The 21,561-nt window shown below is 48.0% G+C and overlaps 1 protein-coding gene across 1 annotated transcript; it reads left to right on the forward strand.

Annotated features, from left to right (window-relative positions):
• The first annotated feature begins 759 nt into the window (after positions 1–759).
• On the forward strand, positions 760–21,538 carry LOC127192376 (sialic acid-binding Ig-like lectin 10). Its single transcript, XM_051149664.1, has 14 exons — positions 760–909; positions 1,285–1,365; positions 5,101–5,159; positions 10,352–10,452; positions 14,264–14,641; positions 14,779–15,063; positions 15,910–15,957; positions 16,223–16,486; positions 16,692–16,739; positions 16,838–17,095; positions 17,167–17,451; positions 17,746–17,833; positions 17,932–18,043; positions 21,079–21,538. The coding sequence occupies exons 1-14, from the start codon at positions 760–762 to the stop codon at positions 21,343–21,345; spliced, it is 2,424 nt and encodes an 807-aa protein (XP_051005621.1). The 3' UTR covers positions 21,346–21,538.
• The last annotated feature ends 23 nt before the right edge of the window (positions 21,539–21,561 follow it).

Genomic DNA, 21,561 nt, shown 5'->3' on the forward strand with positions numbered 1-21,561 from the left:
AAGGCCCAGAAGAGAAGAAGCTAAGAGCAGTGAACCTTAGCCTCCCTACCTCCTCAGCTCACCAGGGCTTAGGGAAACCCTCCCTTGGGAGCTGCAGCGTCTCTGCTAAGGAGGCCTCCTCTCAGAGCTGTGTGGGTCCTGGGCCCCCGTGTCTCAAAATACCCTACCCTTGGGACACTGCCCCACCCAGAGCTGTGTGGTTCCTGGGTTCTTGTGTCTCTGGAAACCCTTCCCTTGGGATACTGCCCCACCTTGGAGCTGGAATACCTTCTCAGGTTTCAGAATTGTGAGTTTCCTGGACATTCCCCTACTCCACCACCCCCACCCCTCCACCACCCCCCACCCTACCCCACCCCACCCCATACCTGCAGGAAGGCCAACAGGGAGTGCTCCAGCTGTTGCTGTCGGGTGTTTGCATAATCGTAGACTAGCTAGCTGGCTGTTTAAAATTGGTAGTCCTTTTGCTCAAGTGAGCCAGAAGAGCAAGGGACAGTCCAATAGCTACTCATTAGGGAATCCGGTTACCCCGTATTCCCAACATTTTTGTTTACTTACCAGAAAATAAACTTGAGAAGGGAGCCTTACAACAAGAACATAAAGAATGAAACAGCCTTCGTAAAGACTTTCAGATTCCAGTAGCTCATCACCAGCCACCAGCAGTCAGCATCTGCCCAGGACTCTGGGGGAAACTATCCTCCTCACTGTCTGTGTGTTTGATATAGACATCGTGGGTGGGCAGGGATACTGGTCCTGGGAGAGATGGACTTCAGTGCCCGGGAATGTGGCCTGGACAAGAGGGCTCGGGTGAACTGTGTGGCCTTATCTGAGATTCTAGAAAAAGCTGACATCCTGTGGTGGGACCTGGACACCACCCCAAGGTTGTGGAGGGGTACAGTCATGCTCATTGAGGTCAGAGCTCACTCAGGCCTCTTCCTTCGGCTGGAGTAGCTCTGGAATCCATCGGGGACACTGGTGTCACAGCCCTGCTGGTTGTCTATATCTGCCTCGTTTTCTTCATGTGAACCTCAGCTCTGGGTCAGGGACATGTGAAGAAGTGACGCTGAAGGGACTCGGAGGCCTGTGAGAAGCTGTGGCCAGAGCGCAGGCTGCAGGGTGTGGAGAACCCAGGTGGCAGCCACTGGCAAGCACGGGTCTGCCCTTTATCTACATATCTAGATGTCTAATATTAAGAGTAGACCTGTCACAGTGCATGTGCATACTCTAAGATCATGACCATGACCCTCAATTTGAGGAAACGAGGCTGAACCTTTTGTCTCCCATCAGAGTGAGGGCACACGGAAAGAACACAGAGAGAGCTGCAATGGGCGTCAGGCAAGCACACCCGGCTGCTGCCTCACTTTCCAGGTAAGTGCCACGGGAGCCCTAGACTCCCATTGGTCCTAGAGACACTTCCTTGTGGCGGGGAGGCCATGGTGGCATCCCATTAAGCATGCACAGATATGAGCTTGTTCCTTCCCCCTTTGTGCATATGTGTAGTCTTTAATCTTAGTAAGCCTTGCCAATCATTACACCATTGCCACTGGGGAAAAAATAGTATAGAAATCACTTTCTAGGGAGGATGGGCTTTCTGGGACAAGTAAGGTTACTTCAGGCAACATTAGGTCTGTCCATCATCAGTGTGGGTGAGGGTACAACATAGACATGATCCCCAACTATGGAGTTCATGGGGAAGAATGAGTGAGACAGGGTGAGCAGGCTTGGCAGGTCAGATCAGCCACTCTGAATATCACCGTTATTTCTACTCACCTGGTAACTGAACTTGAGGTTATGGGTTAGAAGGACAGATGCCCATTGTGTCAGAGTTCCCTGAAGGACATGGTTAGATTGGATGCAGTATGCATGGGAAGGTGGACATGCAGCCAGGTCTTTCATTGTCCCAAGAGAAGCAGCACCTCCAGGGCCACAAGCTCAGATCAGAACATGGTGGATACAACAACATGGTGGATACAGCAACATGGCGGATACAGCAACATGGCGGATACAGCAGCATGGCGGATACAGCCAACATACCCCTGCACATGCTTCTCTTGGTGTGTCTCCCTCTCTCTATGATGGTCCTTGTAACCCTTACCCAATCAGGACCCAGAACCTGTGCACCCCATCTCCTACCAACTCCTTCTCCATAGTATGTCACAAAGAATGTCTGTGATGTTTCTGAAAGTAGTTTGTAGTACCAACACATAGAGGGTGAGGCCAGGGGACAGCAAGTTCCAGGACAACCTGGGCTACGTAATGAGACTGTTTGTCTCTAAGAACAAAATACAACTCAACAGCAGAGGTGTTGACACAGACTGGGCCCAAAGGATGGATCCAGATGAGAAAGAGTCTGCGTACATCTTGAAGGAAGACTCAACAGGGAAATGAACGCCTGTGTCATTTACCAAAACAGCATGCTGTCTTCATCTCATATGTGGCGTAGGTGTCAGGGATGACTCACAGACATGTCTAGATGTCACAGGTGGCCATAGAGGTCACGTACCACAGTTCTGTGGTTGCCATGAGTAATTTAATGAACCAAGCTGCCAATGTCTCACCTGGCCAGCCCTGCAGATGGAAGAAAGAGTGAAGCCATGAGAAGTGCCGTCATTTGTTCCTACAAGAATGAGGGGCCTCTATCTGCTGGCATTTATGCTCGGATGTAAGGGTATCCTGGGACTTGGAAACCCAGGAACCACAGAGCTCTGAGGCGGAACAGTGTCCCAATGGAAGGGTATCCTGAGACATGGTAGCTAAGGACCACACAGCTCTGAGAGGAGGCCTCCTCAGCAGAGGCATTGCAGCCCTGACAGAGGATATCCCTGGTTGAGCTGAGGAGCTCAGGAGTCTCAACGCCCCTCCACTTCTTCGCTTCTTCCCTTCTTCTGATGAGTCACGGCAAGCAGCAAATCTCATAAAAGAGATTTATTGGGAGGAATAAATCCAAGATTTGGAAGGACAAATCCAGACGTGGCTGCCTCTGCTCCAGGGAGAAGACAACAGGGAATTGAACAGTAGGCAGGGCTTATATAGGATTTCTTGGGGGGGCGGAGCTTTCCAGGATGAGGATTGGTGGGGTTTCAAGTCCTGAGCTTGGGGGAGCTGAGGGCTTAGTGACTTTTCCTGTTCAGATATTAGTGAGATTTTTCTTGTAGGGCAGGGACTGGGCACTCTTCCACCATGGGGGCAGGGGGAATGACAGGTACAGCTGTTAGAAAATGAACCTTGACCATTAGGGCCTTTAGGGGAATCTGGGGGGTGGGGTCTGGCTGATAAAAGTACTCAGACAGAGGCCTGGCCACTTTCATACATTGAAGGTTTATAAAGTTAACAAAGGAGTCCATAGCAGGGAACACTTTTCCTGCCACTTGAGTTGGCTTGAATGGCCAACACTATACAGCTGGAGGTGGACAGAAGACACCAGAGCCTGGAGTCAGAGGAGGGGTCCAAATGTGATGGAGTTTGGGGACTCTTCACATCAAGGTCTAATGTGGTTGAAACCAAAAATACGAGGAAAACACACAGAAAATGCTCTAAACGCTTTTGCCATTCAGAGTCAGAGACATGAGGTAGAAGAAGCAAGAAAGCTGGGAGGAAAAGCAACTGAGCAGAGCCACCTATGAGAGTCCACCTGTGACAGTCCACCTATGAGGTCCACCTATGAGAGTCCATCTATGAGAGTCCACCTGTGAGGCCCACCTATGAAGTCCATCTACGCGGTCCACCTGTGACAGTCCACCTATGAGGTCCACCTATGAGAGTCCACCTATGAGGTCCACTTATGAGGTCCACCTATGAGGTCCACCTGTGAGAATCCACCTGTGAGGCCCACCTATGGGTTCACCTATGAGGTTCACCTATGAGGTCCACCTGTGAGAGTCCACCTGTGAGGTCAACCTATGCGAGTCCACCTATGAGGTCCACCTATGAGAGTTCACCTATGAGGTCCACCTATGAAAGTCCACCTGTGAGGCCCACCTATGAGGTTCACCTATGAGGTCCACTTATGAGGTCCACCTATGAGGTTCACCTATGAGGTCCACCTATGAGGTCCACCTATGCGAGTCCACCTATGAGGTCCACCTATGAGAGTTCACCTATGAGGTCCACTTATGAGAGTCCAGGGCTGGGTCCTGTGGTCACAAGTGATGATGAGGTGGCCAAGGAGGGGCCTGAGTGTCATTCTCAGACGCTGACAGGTGCAGGCAGCTGAGGTGAGAATGACACTGGTATTTAACTGGGAGGATTAAGCTGGTCTTGATTCCCAAAGGTCTGGGAGCTGGGTTGGAAGAAATCCCTCTTATTGGCAATAACTGAAGAGAAAAGGGGAGGTGAGGAGGTGAGCACTAAGGATGCTTAGGATGCTGAGGAGGCTTTTGAGGAAACTTGCAGTTAATCAGAGCTGGAAAATGGGCTAGCAGCAGGAAGGGCAGGTGCTCTGTAATCCTCAGCCATTTGTACCAGTCCCCAGGGCTGTCTCCAAGGCATGCCAACCACCTGTGACAGCCATCTCACGCCTCTGGTAGCTGGATTCTCATGGTGTCGCCACCACGTGGAGACCCAAAAAGAGAAGCTAAGGTCTAGGGCAACTGCTGTCTTCAGTTAACATACATGACCACTATGTCTGCCATGATGAAGATTTAGCATATGTCTTCCTACCTCTAAAACCTGAGTCACATGACCCATCTCTTGCTTCTCTGTAGATCCATGTTCAGCACATGAAACATCTCAGATCTGGGGTGCAGTTCATGTTCAGCAGTTTATGAAAGACCTAGTCCCTCTAGGGCCTGGCTTTTCTGTCTCTAAAGTGGGTAAAATAATACTATTTTCTACCTATGTCTTTAACCTCTGGGCTCCCTCTCCAGCCTCTAGGGCGTGGAAGGCAAAGTAGCATAGATGGCTGGTAAATAATGGAAGCAACAAGTAAGTAGAGAAAACAAACAAATCAGTGTAGTGTAATCAACCGACACTTCAGAAACACTTCACCAAAGTGAATAAATGTCCTATTGGAATGAGTCCGTTTTCATAACCTTCTCTGCTGCCCTCACTGGGTCCCCCTCTCCCCCCAGTCTCCCCCTGACTCTCTTCCTTTTCTCCACACAGTATTACCAGCAGGATTCCAAGGTTCCCAGCCCTGCTGAGCACCCCACCTTGGGAATGGAGTAAGAACACAATGCCTCCCACGGCCCCCTACGACAAACCCTTAGAAGGAAACCTCTCCCTAGGATGCAGAGATATGGACCCACTGAGGAATCATCAGGAACATCACTCTTATCTGGAAGACTGTGTCCTCTGTGGCTGATTCTCAGAGATGTTCAATCACACAAGTTCTGAGATCTCTACTGAAGCAATGTCACTCTTAACTCTGCAATTCCCCTGTGAGCATGTTTCCCTAAAGACCAGTGAACTTTGCATTGAACACTGCCTATTTCATCCCAAAGTCTAAAGCCTGGTTAAAGTCTAAAGTCTAAAGCTGGTTAAAAATGGTTTTAAAAGCCCTCTCAACATTTCCAACTGTTGGTCTGAGCCATTCCATTAGGGACTGATTTCTCTTATAGCACCTAAGATTATTTATTCTTAATATTATAAGGTTGTGAACAGTGCCCTAGTTTATTTCCTACTTGAAAAGGAAATAGCTCATTTTACTTACATTTTGAGGTCACAGTTCATCACTGAGGAAAATGAGAACAGGAACTGAAGCAATATTCTGAAGAAGAAACCTTGAAGGAGGGGCTGAAGAGGTGTGGGGGGCTACGAACACACAATGCAGAACACCCAGGTGTAGTTCCCAGCACCTGCATTGGGCTGCTCACAACCACCTGTAACTCCAGCTCTGTGAGACCAGAAGCCCCTAGCCTGTAGTCACGTGCATATGCCCGCACTGTCCTGACTGGTTTATTGTCAACTTGACACCAGTGTAGAGTTATTTGGGAAGAGAGAGACTCTCAATTGAGAAAATCATCCTATAAGATTTACCTGTAGGCAAGTCTGTAGTGCACTTTCTTAACTAGTGATTGAAGGAGAAGGGACTAAGCCATCGTGTGTCATGCAACACATGAGCAGGTGCTGAACTGAGCAAGCGAGTAAGGAGCACTTCTGCACGTCCTCTACATCACTTCCCACCTCCGGGTTCCTGCCTTGAGTACCTGCTCTGATTTTCCTACATGATGGACTGTGGTCTGAACTAAAACCTTTCCTCCCCTCAAGTTACTTTGGGTCATGGTGTTTCATGGCAATAGAAATACCTAACTACAACTGAAAATGGTACCAAGAGTATGGAATTACTTGGCCGACCTGACCGTGTTTGGGGGAGGAGTGTGGAAAAACTTTGGAACTTTGAGCTAGAAAAGTCATTAAGTCTCCAGAGTTCAATGAAGATAATGCTGAGAACAGTACAACCCACCTACCCCCAAAGAAGCAATGACTTTATCAGAGATGTTTGATATTTTGAATTAAGAATATGTGGTTCTTGTCAGTTCGGCCTGAAGAATCAGCTATAATTAACAAGACTGGTACCACTGAAGTGAAATCATTGCTTTCCTGGGACAATTGACACTGGTTGACAGGAACTGAGAACTCATAAGCAATTTATAAGAGACCAACATCTTCTGGGAAGTATTTCCTCTGTGTCCAAAAGCAGAAACTGTGTTCCAGACGGACCATGGTCTAACTCCTGCTGACAGCCAAGCCAACCCTGGCCATGTGTGATGACCACTAAAGTGGCCCCTGCTTTTAAAGGCATGAAGGGGTCATATGGAGCAGATGCAGCTCGGCACTGTGTGGCAGGGCTGGAACCTACAGAGAGATGTCATGTGTGAGGTGCAACATCAGCTGCGATAGCGGCCCCAAGACTGAAGAATTCATGGAAAGACGTCGAGGCTTGGCACCATGTGGCAAGGTCAGAATACCTGGAGAGAGACCAGGGAAATCCAAAACACTGGGCTACAGTTATTAGACCTTATTTTATTTTTATTTATACATACATATGCACACTTGTTCCCATGCGGGTAACCGGAAGAGGGTGTTGGATCTGCTGGAGCCGGAAGTTACGGGCGATGATGAGCTGCCTGATATGGATGTGGTCCTCTGCAAGAGCAACATCCTAGTTTACTTTCTGCTGGCGTGATAAAGCACAGACCAGCTTGTAGAGGGGAGGGTTTATTTGGCCAAGAGATTACAGTCCATAGTGAAGGGAAGCCTGGGTGGGAACCTGGAAGCGGCAACTGAAGCAGAGACCATGCAGGAATGTGTTTACTAACTTAATGTGCTCTCTTATACAACCTTCTAAGGGGTGGATTGAGCCACGCTCAGCAGGACCCTCTTGTATCAGTTATTAATCAAGAAAACATCCCCATAGATTCACCTACTGGTCAACTTGATAAAGACATCTTCAAATTTGAGAGTCTCTCTTCTCATATGACTTCAGCTTGTGTTAAGTTGACAACAACTAATCAGCAGAATATATAGTCCCCAAGGAAACCCATCGAGTGACCTACTTCCTCATCTAGGACATTGCCACATTTTTCCACCTCCCAGCAATTTCATCAGATTATGAATCTGGGCAGGAAGTCACCCAATCATGATTTATCTCTGTAAATATCTTCATAGACACACCTAGAGGCGTTCTTCACTCATCTCTGTGCAATAAAGACGAGAGTCTAGATTAAGCATCACCCTAGTGGAATACTATGAGTGCGCTGATTGGGGGAAAGCGTGACCAGGACAATCAGAAGAGTATGTGAAGAAGGACAGACAATGTGATGGCTATTCTTCGTTAGCAACTTGGCTACACTTGGAATTAACACCCAAGTGGCTGGGTATACCTATGAGGGAATTTTTTTTCTTGGTTGAATTACTTGAAGTCGGAATGCTCACCTTCAATTTGGACTACACCTTCTGTGGCAGCCTATATAAAGGACATGGAGGAAGGCTCTCTCTGTCTCTCTGTCTGTCTCTCTGTGTCTCTCTATCTCTCTGTGTCTCTCTGTCTCTGTCTGTCTGTCTGTCTGTCTCTCTCTCTCTCTCTCTCCCTCCTTCCCTCCCTCCCTCCCTCCTCATTATCACTGGCAAGTCCATTTCTTCAATGGCATTAGATACTACTTCTGGATTTCAACATATAGTGAAGAGCAGCTGAGACATGTAGCCTCATGGACTGAAAAACTATGGAGTTCTTAGACTGTTAGTAGACAGCTATTGTTGAAATAACTGGACCACAGCCTGTAATCCATTCTAATAAATCCCCCTTCTTAGATAGATGATAGATAGATAGATAGATAGATAGATAGATAGACAGACAGACAGATAGATGTCGGTTCTGTTAATCGAGAGAACCTTGACTAGCATAGATAGATCATCAAAGAAGCTTTCCTGTAAGAAGTGAATCGCTGCTGAGAAACTGAGGAGGGGCTGATGGCATCACAATTACTTCTAGAACTTCTTGGCAATCAGCATAGGATGCACCACAGTGAGTTCCATGAAGGATCCCCAGACCCTCCTCTAGCCTCCTCTTCCTGCCAAAGCTGTCTCTGCTCTGGTGTGAGCACATAGGGCCTTCAGACCCCAGACCATCACCACAGCATCCTATCCATGGCCTCTTCACTGTCACACCAGAGGTGTGAATGGTGTCAGAATGAAAATAGAGTTACTAGCTGGGTGTGGTGGCCCACGCCTTTAATGCCAGCACTTGGGAGGCAGAGGCAGACAGATCACTGTGAGTTTGAGGCCAGACTGGTCTACAAAGCAAGTCTAGGACGGCCAAGGCTACACAGAGAAACCTTGTCTCGAAAAAAAAAAAAAAAGTTAATTGTGCCAAACCCTAATAAAAACATACAAATAAACCTGGAAGGTTCTGCAGGAGGGTGTGTTATGCTAACAGACCCAATAAGCAGTCATCACAAAGATATTCACAACCTTGCACAAAAGCCACCTAACCTTTACAGAGAAAATACTTCTGAAACTGGCACTTGGTTCATGTTACCTGTCATGTGATGAAGCCAATGATCAGAAAGAGGAAGTGAATCTTAATATTCACCTTTATTCAGAGAGCTAGCAATCTTAGAAACAGAGAATTAATATCCTAAATATCTGTCTTACATTCATCTCCAGCAAGCAGATTATACAGGGAAAAGGACTAGGGCTGGGAGGACAAAGGCAGTTAATCATTCAAAATGTGAGCTTTGGGGGGGACATTTCACATACAGACCCTTAATCTCTACAATCCAATATCATGAGATTAGGTCACACAGACACACACAGGGAAGACCATGTAACAACACAAGGAGAAAACTGCTACCTACAGGCCAAGAAAGGGTGCCCTCCGAAGAAACCAACTCTTGCCATCAGCCTCCTTAATCTCAGATGTCTAACTCCAGGGACGGCGAGAAAGTAAATATTTATGGTTTCAGCCATACAGTCTATGGCTTACTTGTCCTTCAGTATCCGTGGGATAATGGTCCCAGGACCACATAGGAATGCTCAAGTCTCATCTAAAATGGGTAGAGAGGCAGAGAGATGCCGTAACTCAGTCAGCAGAGTGTTTGCCCTGAGTTCAATGCCCTCTATGCATAAACTGAGTGTGGTAGTGTCTGACTGTCATCCCAGCACTTGGGAGGTAGAAGCAGGAGGTAGAAGTTCATGCTCATCCTCAGATACACAGTGCACTTAAGTCTCAGCCCTAAACAACCCCTCTAAGGCTCAAAAAAAAAAATTATGGAAAGAATGTAAGAGCCAGGCAGTAGGGAGAAGAGCTGCAAAGTGCTATCTGAGTGTGACTTAGCCATGGCACTCAGGAACTCGCAGTAGCTGTGGGGTACTTGCACTGGGCTGAGTTTATCAAGAATCATGAATGGGGGGAAGTTTTATGTGGCTTTCTTCCTCCTCTGCTGTGTCTTTGAGACCTGGGACCTGAGGACCTGAAAGAACAGAGACTACAGTCTAATGCTGTCGATGACCTTACTTCAGTTTCAGTGTACTTTTATATAGAATGTAACAAAGAAGACATGATCCTAGGAAGGTAGTTTGAGTTCAGAAAAACATGTAAGTAAATGCCAGTAAGCACATATTAAATATTAACATAGCGGCCCTTTCCCAGAACTTTTTCAGGATTGACCAGTTGAAACACAACTACCAGGCATGAACTATAGATTGTATCTGGGAAAGCAAGGAAACAAAGCAGGAGGCCACATCCAGATTCCAGGCACACTGACCCTGATACCTATGATCTGACATCCAACAAGAATAGACATGTCTTATAAATTGATTTAAATGTTTGTCACAGAAAGCACAAAAATCACGTCCAAGAACAATCCAGGGAACAAAACGCCCTCTGAGTTTTTTCCTGGAACCCCTATCACAGTTCCCCAAAGCATTGTCCACCGTGTGACTGCTACCACGTGGACAAACTGCTGACAGATTCTGGCACGGAGAGAGTGGGCACCTTCAGTTCTCTACTTACTGGTGAGCTCACCAGACTCCAACGGATGGTCCCAAACTCAGGGTCACACAGATGGCCCTGCGTTAGGTCAGTGGGTCACAAAACATCAAAAGGACATAAGTGTAGGGAAAGGGACCTTCAGGGAGGAGGGGGGCTGGCAGGGATGTAACGGAGGGAGATAGAGAGGATAGGGGAAGGCGCATTCAGAATGTACCATACACATGTGTGAAATTATCAAGGAACAGGCTTAATTAATAAAACTGAGTTATAATATGTGTCCTAGTTTCTTTATGTTGCTGTGAGAAAACACTGAGTAAAACAACTTGTGAGAGGAAAAGGTTCTTGTAGCTATAGCTCCATGTCACAGCCCTTTACTGGGGGGAAGCCAAGTCAGAAACACAAGGGGAGCTGACGCTGAAACTATACAGCAATTCTGCTTGCTGGCTTGCTCCCTCTGGCATGTTCAGCTTCCTTTCTTATATAGCCCAGGATCACCTACTCAGGAATGGCATGTCCAAGGTGGTCTGAGCCCTCCTACACCAATCAGCACTTAAGATAATATGCCATAGGCATGCAAGCCCACAGGCAGTTCAATGAGGGGAATTCCTCAGCTGAGGCTTCTTCCCAGGTGTGTAAAGTAACAGTTGACGGTAACATCGACACTATGGGTGGAGTGAGGCTGAGGCAGAAGAATCCTGAGTTAAAGGCCAGTCTAAGCTAAATTGCTAGTTCCTGGCTGGCCCAGGATACAAACATAGCAACACCAGATAGATACATAGATACATAGATAGATAGATAGATAGATAGATAGATAGGTAGATAGATAGATAGGTAGATAGATAGATAAAGTGGGTGGATAGGTGAGTGGGGTGGATGGATGAATAGATGGGTGGGTAGTTGGATGGATGGATGATAGTAGCAGACAGATAATAGAAAATTGATTTAGTTTTGGCAAGTAACCTCTGTATATCATCCCATGTACTTTAAGTCATTTCTGAATTATGTATGATCCCTGACACAGTGTAAGTTCTATGCACGCTTTAGTATTTGAGGAATACTGGTCAGGATAAAATCTGCACATTCAGGATAAACATTATTTATACTTTTAGTCCATGACTGCTTGTATCTCTGGAGGCAAAACCCAGAAACCACTGTATTTTTCTACCACACTTCATGCAGGTTAATCCAGCAGACACATGGTGCAAAGATCAAGCCAGTAAAAATTCCAGCCCAGCAATGACTGGGAAATATCCTAGGGCTCTATTTGTGGTAGAAGAGCTCTTGGCAGTTGATGGCTCCAAAAAGATAGTCACTATCCTTTGGAAATGTAACAGCCACCCGGTAAGTTGTCTCTACTCCAGAAAATGACCCCATGTACACACGGGCAGCACTGACTGGACTCAATGGTTTTTTGTTTGGGGTTGGTTTTTGTTTTGGCTTTGGTTTTTGTTTGTTTTGTTTTGTTTTTGTTTTTCTTTCGTTGTAGTTGTTGTTTGGTTGGTTGATTGGTTGGTTTGGTTTTTCAAGACAGTGTTTCTCTGTGTAGCCTCGGCTGTCCTGAACTCACTTTGTAGGCCAGGATGGCCTCAAACCCACCTGCCTCTGGCTCTCAAGATTAAAGACGCACACCACCACATCTGGCTGACTCAATGGTGTTTTTTTGTTTTTTTTTTAAGAAATGAAAATAAGGACATGAAGTTCAGAAATGTAGCTTGACACTATTCCTAAGGCTATATATATCCTCATTCCTTATAGGAACCAATGACAGAGTCTAGATAGCCAGGAGTAGCAAAAAAAAGATTCAAATTCAGCTCCAACACCAAAACCCACCTCAGCAGGGTAACAACTCACCAAAGTGAAACCTAGAGTGAATTGCACAACTTACAGGTTGAAGAGTGTCTCTTCCAAGAAATTCTCCTGGGTGTCTTAGCTTGTGAGCCTCTTTTAGGCTGCCCAGTTTGTCTGAGAGTGTCTCTCAGAAGTCCTTACCGCAAAAAAAAAAAAAAAAAAAAAAAAAAAAAAAAAAAAAAAAGTAGATAAATAAATAAAAATTTTAACACATTTTTATTGAAAGATAAAATAATTCATATTACATCTCATTTTCTATCCCATCCCATACATCCTCCCATTCCTCCCTCCCTCCCACTTTCACCCCAATCCCCCTTCCCTATGACTGTGACCAAGGGGGACCTCCTCCCCCTGAATATGGTGCTAGGGTATCAAGTCTCTTCTTGGTAGTCTGATATCCTTCCTCCGGTGCATTGGGCCTCCCCAACAAAGGGACATGGCCAAATATGGGGCACCAGAGATCCTGTGAAAGTCAGTCCCCAGTCTCTACTTAACTGTGGAGAATGTTCTGTCCTTTGGTTAGATCTGGGTAGGGGTTTGATGATAGTTGCATGTTTTGTCCTTGGTTGGTGCCTTTGATCAAACAGAACCTCTGGGCTCAGATCCACCCATCATAATGTTCCTCTTGTAGGTTTCTAGGACCCTCTGGATCCACTTACTTCCCTATCCCGTATATTTTTCTCACCTAGAGTCTCAATATTAATTGACTCATAGGTCAGAGATGTGGCCAGGAGAGCATGGTATGGGGCCATGAGGCAACTGGCCACATGTCAAGAGTGGAAAAGATTCAAGGCAGAACTTTAGCCCTCGGAGATCGACCGTACAGAAACCTACCTCTGTTAACCTTCCACCCCAAAGGTTCAATGAACTTTGACAGCATCAGAACTATGAGCCAAGCTTCAAACAGAGTAGCCTGTGGGAAATACTTCAAACACACACACACACACACACACACACACACACACACACACACACACACACAGCACCCTTAGGGTTGCTGGATTCCTAGTACCAGTTCAGCCCCAGATATGGAAAAACCTCACCTGTGCATAAATTACAAGTGGGACCTTCAGTTCTCTGACTGAAGAGGAAAGAGAAATGGGGATTGTATTGAAGTCTCTGGGGGCTTCTGGAGTTCAAAGTGTCAGTAGTGCATCAAGGGGGCCAAGGGGCAGAACTAGTCTACTCTATATTTGCCTGTATTAGCATGATGCAAAGAAAAAAACTTGTTGTGAGGAATACCCAGTTACATTTGGACATCAGACAAACCAAACTATTTTTTTAGCCTAAGTAAGACCCATCAAGTGTTTGGGACATCTTCCTATCAAGAAATAAATGGTTACCCATTTTTAAAAGTTTGACCATCAGTTTAGCCAGGAGGTCTCACTCTCCTGCACCCACCAGGACTCCACTCAAAAAGGCACCGACCAAAACTTTTACTTCTGCTTTCTCGCTGACTTAGCACCTAAAGGAAAGCCCCCAACCTACAGCCATCCACAGCCAGGTCCCCAGGCCAGACATACCCCTGTCCTTTCCCTCCCGGCCATCAGATGGCTGGGAAAGACCAGTCCCAAATGCCCACAAAACATGGAGAGGACAAACGGAAATGGAGGGAGTAGAGAGAAAAGGACAGATTAGTGCCTTCAGAACTTGCCATCAGCAGCTCGTCCCGCACCAGTTCCCCAGGCTCAGCTTCCGCCTACATTTCCCCTTCTCTCTTGCCCCAATCAAAAACAGACCAGCTGGGGAAGGGGGCCAACTTGTGTAAGTCCAAGATCCTCCTAAGGCCACAATGTCACTGCTGCTGTTTCTGCTGTCCTTGCTGTTGGGTGGTGAGTGAGCCCAAGGCCAGAGTGACACAAATTGGGGCTGGGGCTGGGGCTGGGCCTGGGCCTGAGCCTGGGGCTGGGGCTGGGGCTGGGGCAGGGGCTGGGCCTGGGGCTGGGGCTGGGGTGGGGCTATAGGTTACGCCTCTCTTTCCTACAGGGTCTCAAGGTGGGGTCCCAGGATACATCCTACATGTGACGAGAACTGTGAAGGCGCAAGAGGGTCTGTGTATCTTTGTGCCCTGCTCCTTCTCCTCCCCTGAGAGAAGCTGGCTTTCCGGTTGGTCAGCTTATGGCTACTGGTTCAAACAATCCAGAAAACTGTTACTGGAATATGCAGTGGCCACAAATAATAAATATAAATCGATAGAACCTGGAGCCCAGGAGCGATTCCAGCTCTTGGGAGATCCCCTCAAAAAGAACTGTTCCTTGCTGATCAAAGATGTGAGACAGGAAGACGCAACAAGTTATTTCTTCCGGGTGGAGAGAGGAAGTGAGAAATACAGTTTTTTGGATGGGTTCATTCTGCAAGTGGAAGGTAAGAGTTGTCAACGTAACAAGGACCCCCTGCCTCTTCGGGGGGGGGGGCGCACAGTGGGAGATAAACTCTGATGACCAGAAGACAGCTTCTGGAAGCAGCAGCTAGAGCCACCGGGCTGGTACCCTCTCCCTTAGCCCTGATGCGGAAGCCAGATGTCTTCGTTCCTGAGACGCTGGAGCCTGGGCAGCCAGTGACAGTTGTCTGTTTGTTTTCCTCGACCTTCGAGCAATGCCCAGCGCCTTCTTTCTCCTGGACCGGGGCTGCTGTCTTCTCCCAAGACATCACACAACACACTTCCCATAACTCTTACTCGGTGCTGAGCTTTAGGGCAGCACTTGAACACCACGGTACTGAGCTCACTTGCCGGCTGGACTTCTCTAGGAAGAGCACGCAGAGGACCGTCCGACTAAGTGTGGCCTGTGAGTACAATGTGGTATTGGGAGCTCTGTAGAGTTCTGGTGCTGGGAGGTCGGGAATCCCCCAACTCCATGCTCAGGAGAGTTCATGGAGGTGTGCTGGGGATGTAACTCAGCCAGTGGAGTGCTTGCCTGCCATGCACGAGGCCCTCGGTTCTATCCCCAGCACCACATAAATGAGAGGTGGTGGTCACACATCTGTATTCCAGCCCTTGGGAGGTGAAGGCAAGAGGGGCAGGAGTTCCAGGCTATCCTTGACTACATAGCATATATACATACTAAAATCTGTGAGATTTTGTCTCAGAAGACAAGAGAAGGCTCAGCCGATAAAGAGTTTGACTCGCACGTGTGGGCGGGGGGGGGGGGGGGGAATGGATTTTGAACCCTCAGGATGCACATAAAAGCTGGACAGACACGGTGGCCCCACTGGTAACCTCATTGATTTGTGGGGAACAGGGGCAGAGATAAGTGGTCCCTGAGGCAAGTTAGCTAAGGAAGATTGGCTACCCAGTTGGTGAGCTCTGGGTTCAACGAAAGACGCTGCCTCCTCAGTAAACAACGTGACCAGTGATTCAGGAAGATGCCCTACCTTGACACCTGGCTTCCACACACACTGATGCGCACACATGTGCACCCATACACATATCCATGTTCACCACATAATTCTAAAAAAAAAAAAAAAAAATGTGGAGGAAGGCACACCATGCTGGGTGTGCCTGTACCCTGGGAGGCAATGGTTGCTTCCTTTTTGGCTGGCCACTCACCTTCCCTGGAGGACTTCTCATGAGGAACACAGTATTCCACCCCACCCCACCCCCACGCTAAAGTTGGCTCATAATCTTTTCCCAGATGCCCCCAGATCTCTTGCTATCAGCATTTCCCGTGACAATGTGTCAGGTACGGGGGTGGGGTCCTCCTGGGAAATGAAAAGTCTGGAGAGGAGAGGGAGGGCAGCCTGAACTGCCTCTGCTGGCCCTATCCTGTGTCCTGCTTCCTCTCTGTCTCTCCGCCCCTCTTTACCTGTCCCTGTGTCTATCTCTTTCTATGTCTGTATCCACTGTCTCTACACCCATCCTTCCTCCATTTCCAAAGCTCTGTGTCTCTCTGTCTCTCTCTTCATCCCCCACGCCCTACCACTGTGTCTCTGAGTGTATCTCTTTAGTCCCAGAATGGCATGGGAATACTCCACATCTGGAAGTCCAGCAAGGCCAGTCTCTACGCCTCCTCTGTACTGCTGACAGCCATCCCCCCGCTACACTGATCTGGGCCCTGGAGGAGCGAGTCCTCTCTTGGTCCAGCCCTATGGGCTCCAGAACCCTGGCACTGGAGCTGCCCTGGGTGAAGGCTGAGGACTCTGGACGCTATACCTGTCGAGCAGAAAACAGGCTGGGTTCCCAGCAACATACCCTGAACCTCTCTGTGCTTTGTGAGTGTGACCCACCAGAGGCTCCTGGTTCTGAGGAGGGGAAGGGGAAGGGAGTGACTTGGAGTAACATTAGGCTTATAACAGTCAGAACACTATGCAGCTTGTTTTGGGGACCTAATGAGTGATTCGCGCACCTGCAGCTTCGGTCTCTGAGTGAGATGCTCACTCAGGCAATGAAAGAGCCAATGCCCTTTCTTCATTGCAGATCCCCCAGAGGACCTGAGAGTGACTGTTTCCCAAGCAAACAGAACAGGTAGAAAGGATGGGCAAACGATGCTGGACATCTGGGTGGGGGTAGGATGCATCACAGATGATGGGTCTCCTGGTGACTCTGCCTCCTGTCCTCCCCAGTGCTGGAAATCCTCAAGAATGGCACCTCCCTCCCAGTCCTGGAAGGCCAAAGCCTGTGCCTAGTCTGTGTCACTTACAGCAAACCTCCAGCCAGTTTGAGCTGGTCTGGGGTGACACAGACCCTGATCCCAGGCCAATCTTCAGATCCCGGGGTGCTGGATCTGCCTCTTGTCCAGCGGGAACATGAAGGAGAATTCACCTGTGCTGCACAGAACCCACTGGGTACCCAGAGCATCTCTCTGAGCCTCTCTGTACACTGTGAGTGGGGAATGGGACACCTGGGACCTATGATGAGGGGCCACCTGCTGACCCTTCTCCTTCCCCCACAGACCCGCCTCAGATGTCCAGACCCTCCTGCTCCTGGGAGGCTGAGGGTCTGCACTGCAGCTGCTCCTCCTTAGCCTGGCCTGCTCCCTCCCTGCACTGGAGGCTGGATGAGGGGCTGCTGGAGGGGAACAGCAGCAATGCCTCCTTCACGGTCACCTCCAGCTCACTTGGACCCCGGGTCAACAGCTCTCTGAGTCTTCTTGGAAAGCTGGGCCCTGGTCTCTGGCTCAGCTGTGAGGCCTGGAACATCCATGGGGCCCAGAGCGCCTCCATCATGCTGCTGCCTGGCAAGGACCCTTTGGGACTAAAATTCCCTATGGAAGGGGTATTTCTTTGTGGCTAAGTAGGGTAGGCAGCAGGGCTCTGCGGTTGGAGCAAAGTCTAGGAGGACAAAAGTCCTTGACCTGAGTGTGTATGAGGAACAGAAGGGAACGCATGATGCCCGGCCCAGGATGGTATTATATTTTCTAGAGGGAAAAAGGAAAAAGCTTAGGCACAGCATGCAGTAGAAACTTGGGTCCAGAATGCCCAGTGCCGGGTGTCAGACCCCATACACATGACACATGCTCATTCTTTTGCAGACAAGGATAGTCCCACCGCGTTCTCCAAGGGAGCCGTTTTGGGTTCTGGCATTACAGCACTTATCACCCTTTGTCTCATCATGATCATGTGAGTTGGATGCAACTGTTCAGGGGACTGGGGTCTAGGCCTCCCAGGGGAGGGCAGATGCAACAGTCTATAGCAGTCTATAGAGGTCATTCCCTCAGTGTGAAGATGCTACAGAAGAAAAGATCCCAAGAAGAAACCTCAAGACCCAAGATCTCACGGGGCAGCACAATTCTGGATTACATCAATGTGGTCCCCAAGACCAGGTCCCTGGTGAGTTGCCAGCTGTGCTTTCAAAGTCAACGTTCCCTGCTAATTCTTCACGCATCCCTTCCCTAACCCTCCTAACCTTCGCCTTAGAGACATGAAGAGTAATCCAAGATTAAATCCAAACCCTGCCTCCCTCTGGCCCTTCACATCGTCCTCTGCTTCCAAGTCTGAGGAACAGAACATGAACTCTCTCTACAGGGGCCTAACGTTTCTCCCATTGTTGCCACCACCAAGGTCATGACTATGTGTAACTACTTAGTCTGTAATTACTGTGCTGGGGATAGAACCTAGAGCCATGTTCATGCCTGGCACACTCCTCCCCTCACTGGGGCACTCTAGGCAGGTACTCTACCACCGAGCCGCACTTTCAGCCCCTTTTTGGTGGATGCTAGACAAGTACTGTACCACTGAGCTAAATCCTCATCCCTATGTAACAATTATTAATGTTCTTGTGAGATGGTACCTCCTACTGATTAAACAGAGGACTCTGAAGTCAGCCGCTGGGGCTCATAGGCCTTGACCCCAACCCCACTTTTTTCATCATCATATGCTCTTGAGCAGTCACTGAACTCCTCTGTGCCTCAACTACAATATTAGGATAATAGTGTGCCTGCCTCCTGAGAACACAAATGAAAGGTCTCTGAATGTTGCCTACTATATGTAACAATATTGCATAGATCAAGGGCTGGAAATGTAGCTCAGCTGGGAGAGTTCTTTGCCAGAGTGCATGACTCCCCAGCCCTGCATGAAAGTGAGCGTAGTGGTGCCTGACAAGCATTCAGGAAGTGGAGGCAGGAAGATCAGAAGTACAAAGCCATCTTTGGCTGTATAGAAAACTCAGGGCCAACCTGGGCTACATGAGACAGGTGAGTAAATGCTTGTGACTAGGGAAAGGGGAGTGATAAGTGGGACTCGGAAGGACAGCAAGGGAGTTGCTCTGTGATGACCCTGGGTCCTGAATCTTGACTGTAGTGGTCACATGTGTTCGACTGCACTAGTGTGGCAGGCACAGTAACAAAGGGCCCCAGGCCAGGCCTTGCTTGTTCACATAGGAAGCAAATTCCTTCACGTGCCCAGCTCAGGACACCCTCCTGAACATACTCAGTTAAAACGCTCAGGAACACACTCCTGAGAATGAATGCCCAGCTCAGGGGTTGCACACCCAACTCAGGCACACACTCCTGAGCATGCTCAGTTAAGAAGCACGCCCCTGCTCAGTTTAAGGTCATAGGTAAAGAAGAAAACATGGCAGAAATGCCTCTGGGCATGCTCAGACTGGCCTATAAAAATTGATAGGAACACTCCGAAAGATAATTAATATAGAAGTCTCTCCTAGAAGGCAGGTAACCAAGTACATTGTATTGATAGCAGCATCCTGGTGTGAATAATTAATTTACACAATTAAGGTGTGGCCACTGGAAAACTGGAATAAGGGTACAAGAACCGCTCTCTGTACTACTTCTGTGGCTTTTTACTTTTCAGAGAAATTCTCATGTAGCCCAGGCTACCCTCGAACTCCCTTCATAGCCAAGGATTTGTCTGCACAGCCAAGGGCAGCCTTAAACTTCTGGTGCTCATCTCCACCCCCAGGGTGCTGACATAACAGGCATGTGCCATCATGCTTGGCTTATGTGGTGCTGGGCCTTCTAAGCAAACACTCCACTCAGGAGATACATCCTTAGCCCTACTCCTGACACTTCCATAACTCTTTGACCATTTCAAAACATACAGTTGAAGAAAATCATAGATCAAAGCCCCTCAAATTCCTATTAAGCTCCCCTCAACCTGCAGTGATCATTTCTTTGCATTCCCAATTCCGTCTTCAGGGACTCCACAGTAGGCAGCTTCCATTTGTCTCACAAGACCGACTGCGGAGTCACATAGACCACCCTGTTCTTTCAATTTCAAATTTTAATCTTTACTTAATATTAGTTATCAGTAGTGTTGTTGAGAGTGGTGCGTGCATTCCATAGTGCACATTTGGAGGGCACCTCTCAGGACTGAGCCCTGTGTTTCAGTTTTAGGTCCAAGGGATGAACTACACACACTTCTACCCACCAAGCCTTCTTTCCAGGCCCCGTCTCTTTCTTTCTTAAGCACACAGCCCCAGAAGACTCTCTTAGAATACTTAAATGTACTGCTTCCTTCCCAGGGAGAGCTTTACTCAGAAACCGCATGCCTCCTGGGCCCATGTAATACTCTTTTCTTGATAGTCACCCCGTCAAAAAGTGCCCAGAGGGACATATTCATCTATCCTGCACGTCAGCATTTATATATAATAACTGTGTCTCTCTATGGGTACAATGTGTCACTATACTCACACAGTGCAGTGATTAAATTGAGGTGATTTAACATATAATCTCTACCTCAGAATTAATTATTTCTTTATAGTGACACTATTTTATCTATATAGATATGTTTCTTCTTTTTATTTAAGTTGTTTGGTTTTTTTTTTTTTTTTTTTTTTTTTTTTTTTTGTTTGTTTGTTTGTTTGTTTGTTTAGACAGGGTTTCACTATGTAGCTCTGGCCACCCTGGAACTAGCCGTGTAGACCAGGAAAGCCTCAGGCTCACACAGATCCACCTGCCTCTGCCTCCAGCGAACTGGGATTAAAGATGTGCACCACAGTCCGCTTTATGCTTTGTTTTTACTTTTAATTATGTGTGCATATGTGCATGTCTGTGCTTGTAGCCGTGTGTGTACAAGTATGTATGTGCACATTCTGGGTGCAGCTCTTGTAGGTGCCAAAAGAGGGTTCCGATTCCCTGAAGTTCGGTGGTTAGGGTCGGCCTGGAGAGGCCTTCTGGAAGTGCAACATGTACTTTTAACTGCTGAGCCACCTCTCTAACCCTAACTCCTGCTTTCTTTTCTTCACAGCATCCATTGCTTGCCTCTGTTATATCGTTGCTGAGGTGCCATTTGTTCCTTGCTTTTCACTCCAAAGCTAGAGCCCCAGTTCCCAAGTCAGCGCCTGGTACACGCCAGATGCCCAGCTGTTTGCTGGGGGAATAAGTGAAGGATGTTTTCTATCTCCTCAGGCTCGCAATTGCAAGGCCAAATCAAACACCCCTTCCGGGATCCCACCTCTGGACACTGACTCCCCTAAATCAAAGAAGAAACAGAAGCTGCCACATTTTACATCCCCTGGTTGCGCAGACCCCAAATCATCCTCTCAGGCCCCAGTCTCAGAAAATAACCCAGAAGAACTCCACTATGCTGTTGTCAACTTCTCCCGCCCCAGACTGCGGGAGACCCAGAGTCCCCAGGACACTCACTCGGATTATGCAGAAGTCAGGTTCTATTGAGGGTGCCCTGGATGTTAGGACGGGGACCTCCTGCCGGGAAAATGGTAGAGCAGTAAGGAGGACCTCCAAAAGAATGCAGATTCTCTCCTTAAAGACAATCCTCAGTCGGGTAAATGTGCTTGCCACCAACACTGAAGAACTCTGAGATTGATCCCAGGACATACATTGTCACCAGGTATCTGTAAGTTGTTCTTTGAGTCCCCTATTCCACATGTG

This window comes from Acomys russatus, chromosome 7, assembly GCF_903995435.1.
Source record: "Acomys russatus chromosome 7, mAcoRus1.1, whole genome shotgun sequence".
Taxonomy (NCBI): Eukaryota; Metazoa; Chordata; class Mammalia; order Rodentia; family Muridae; genus Acomys; species Acomys russatus.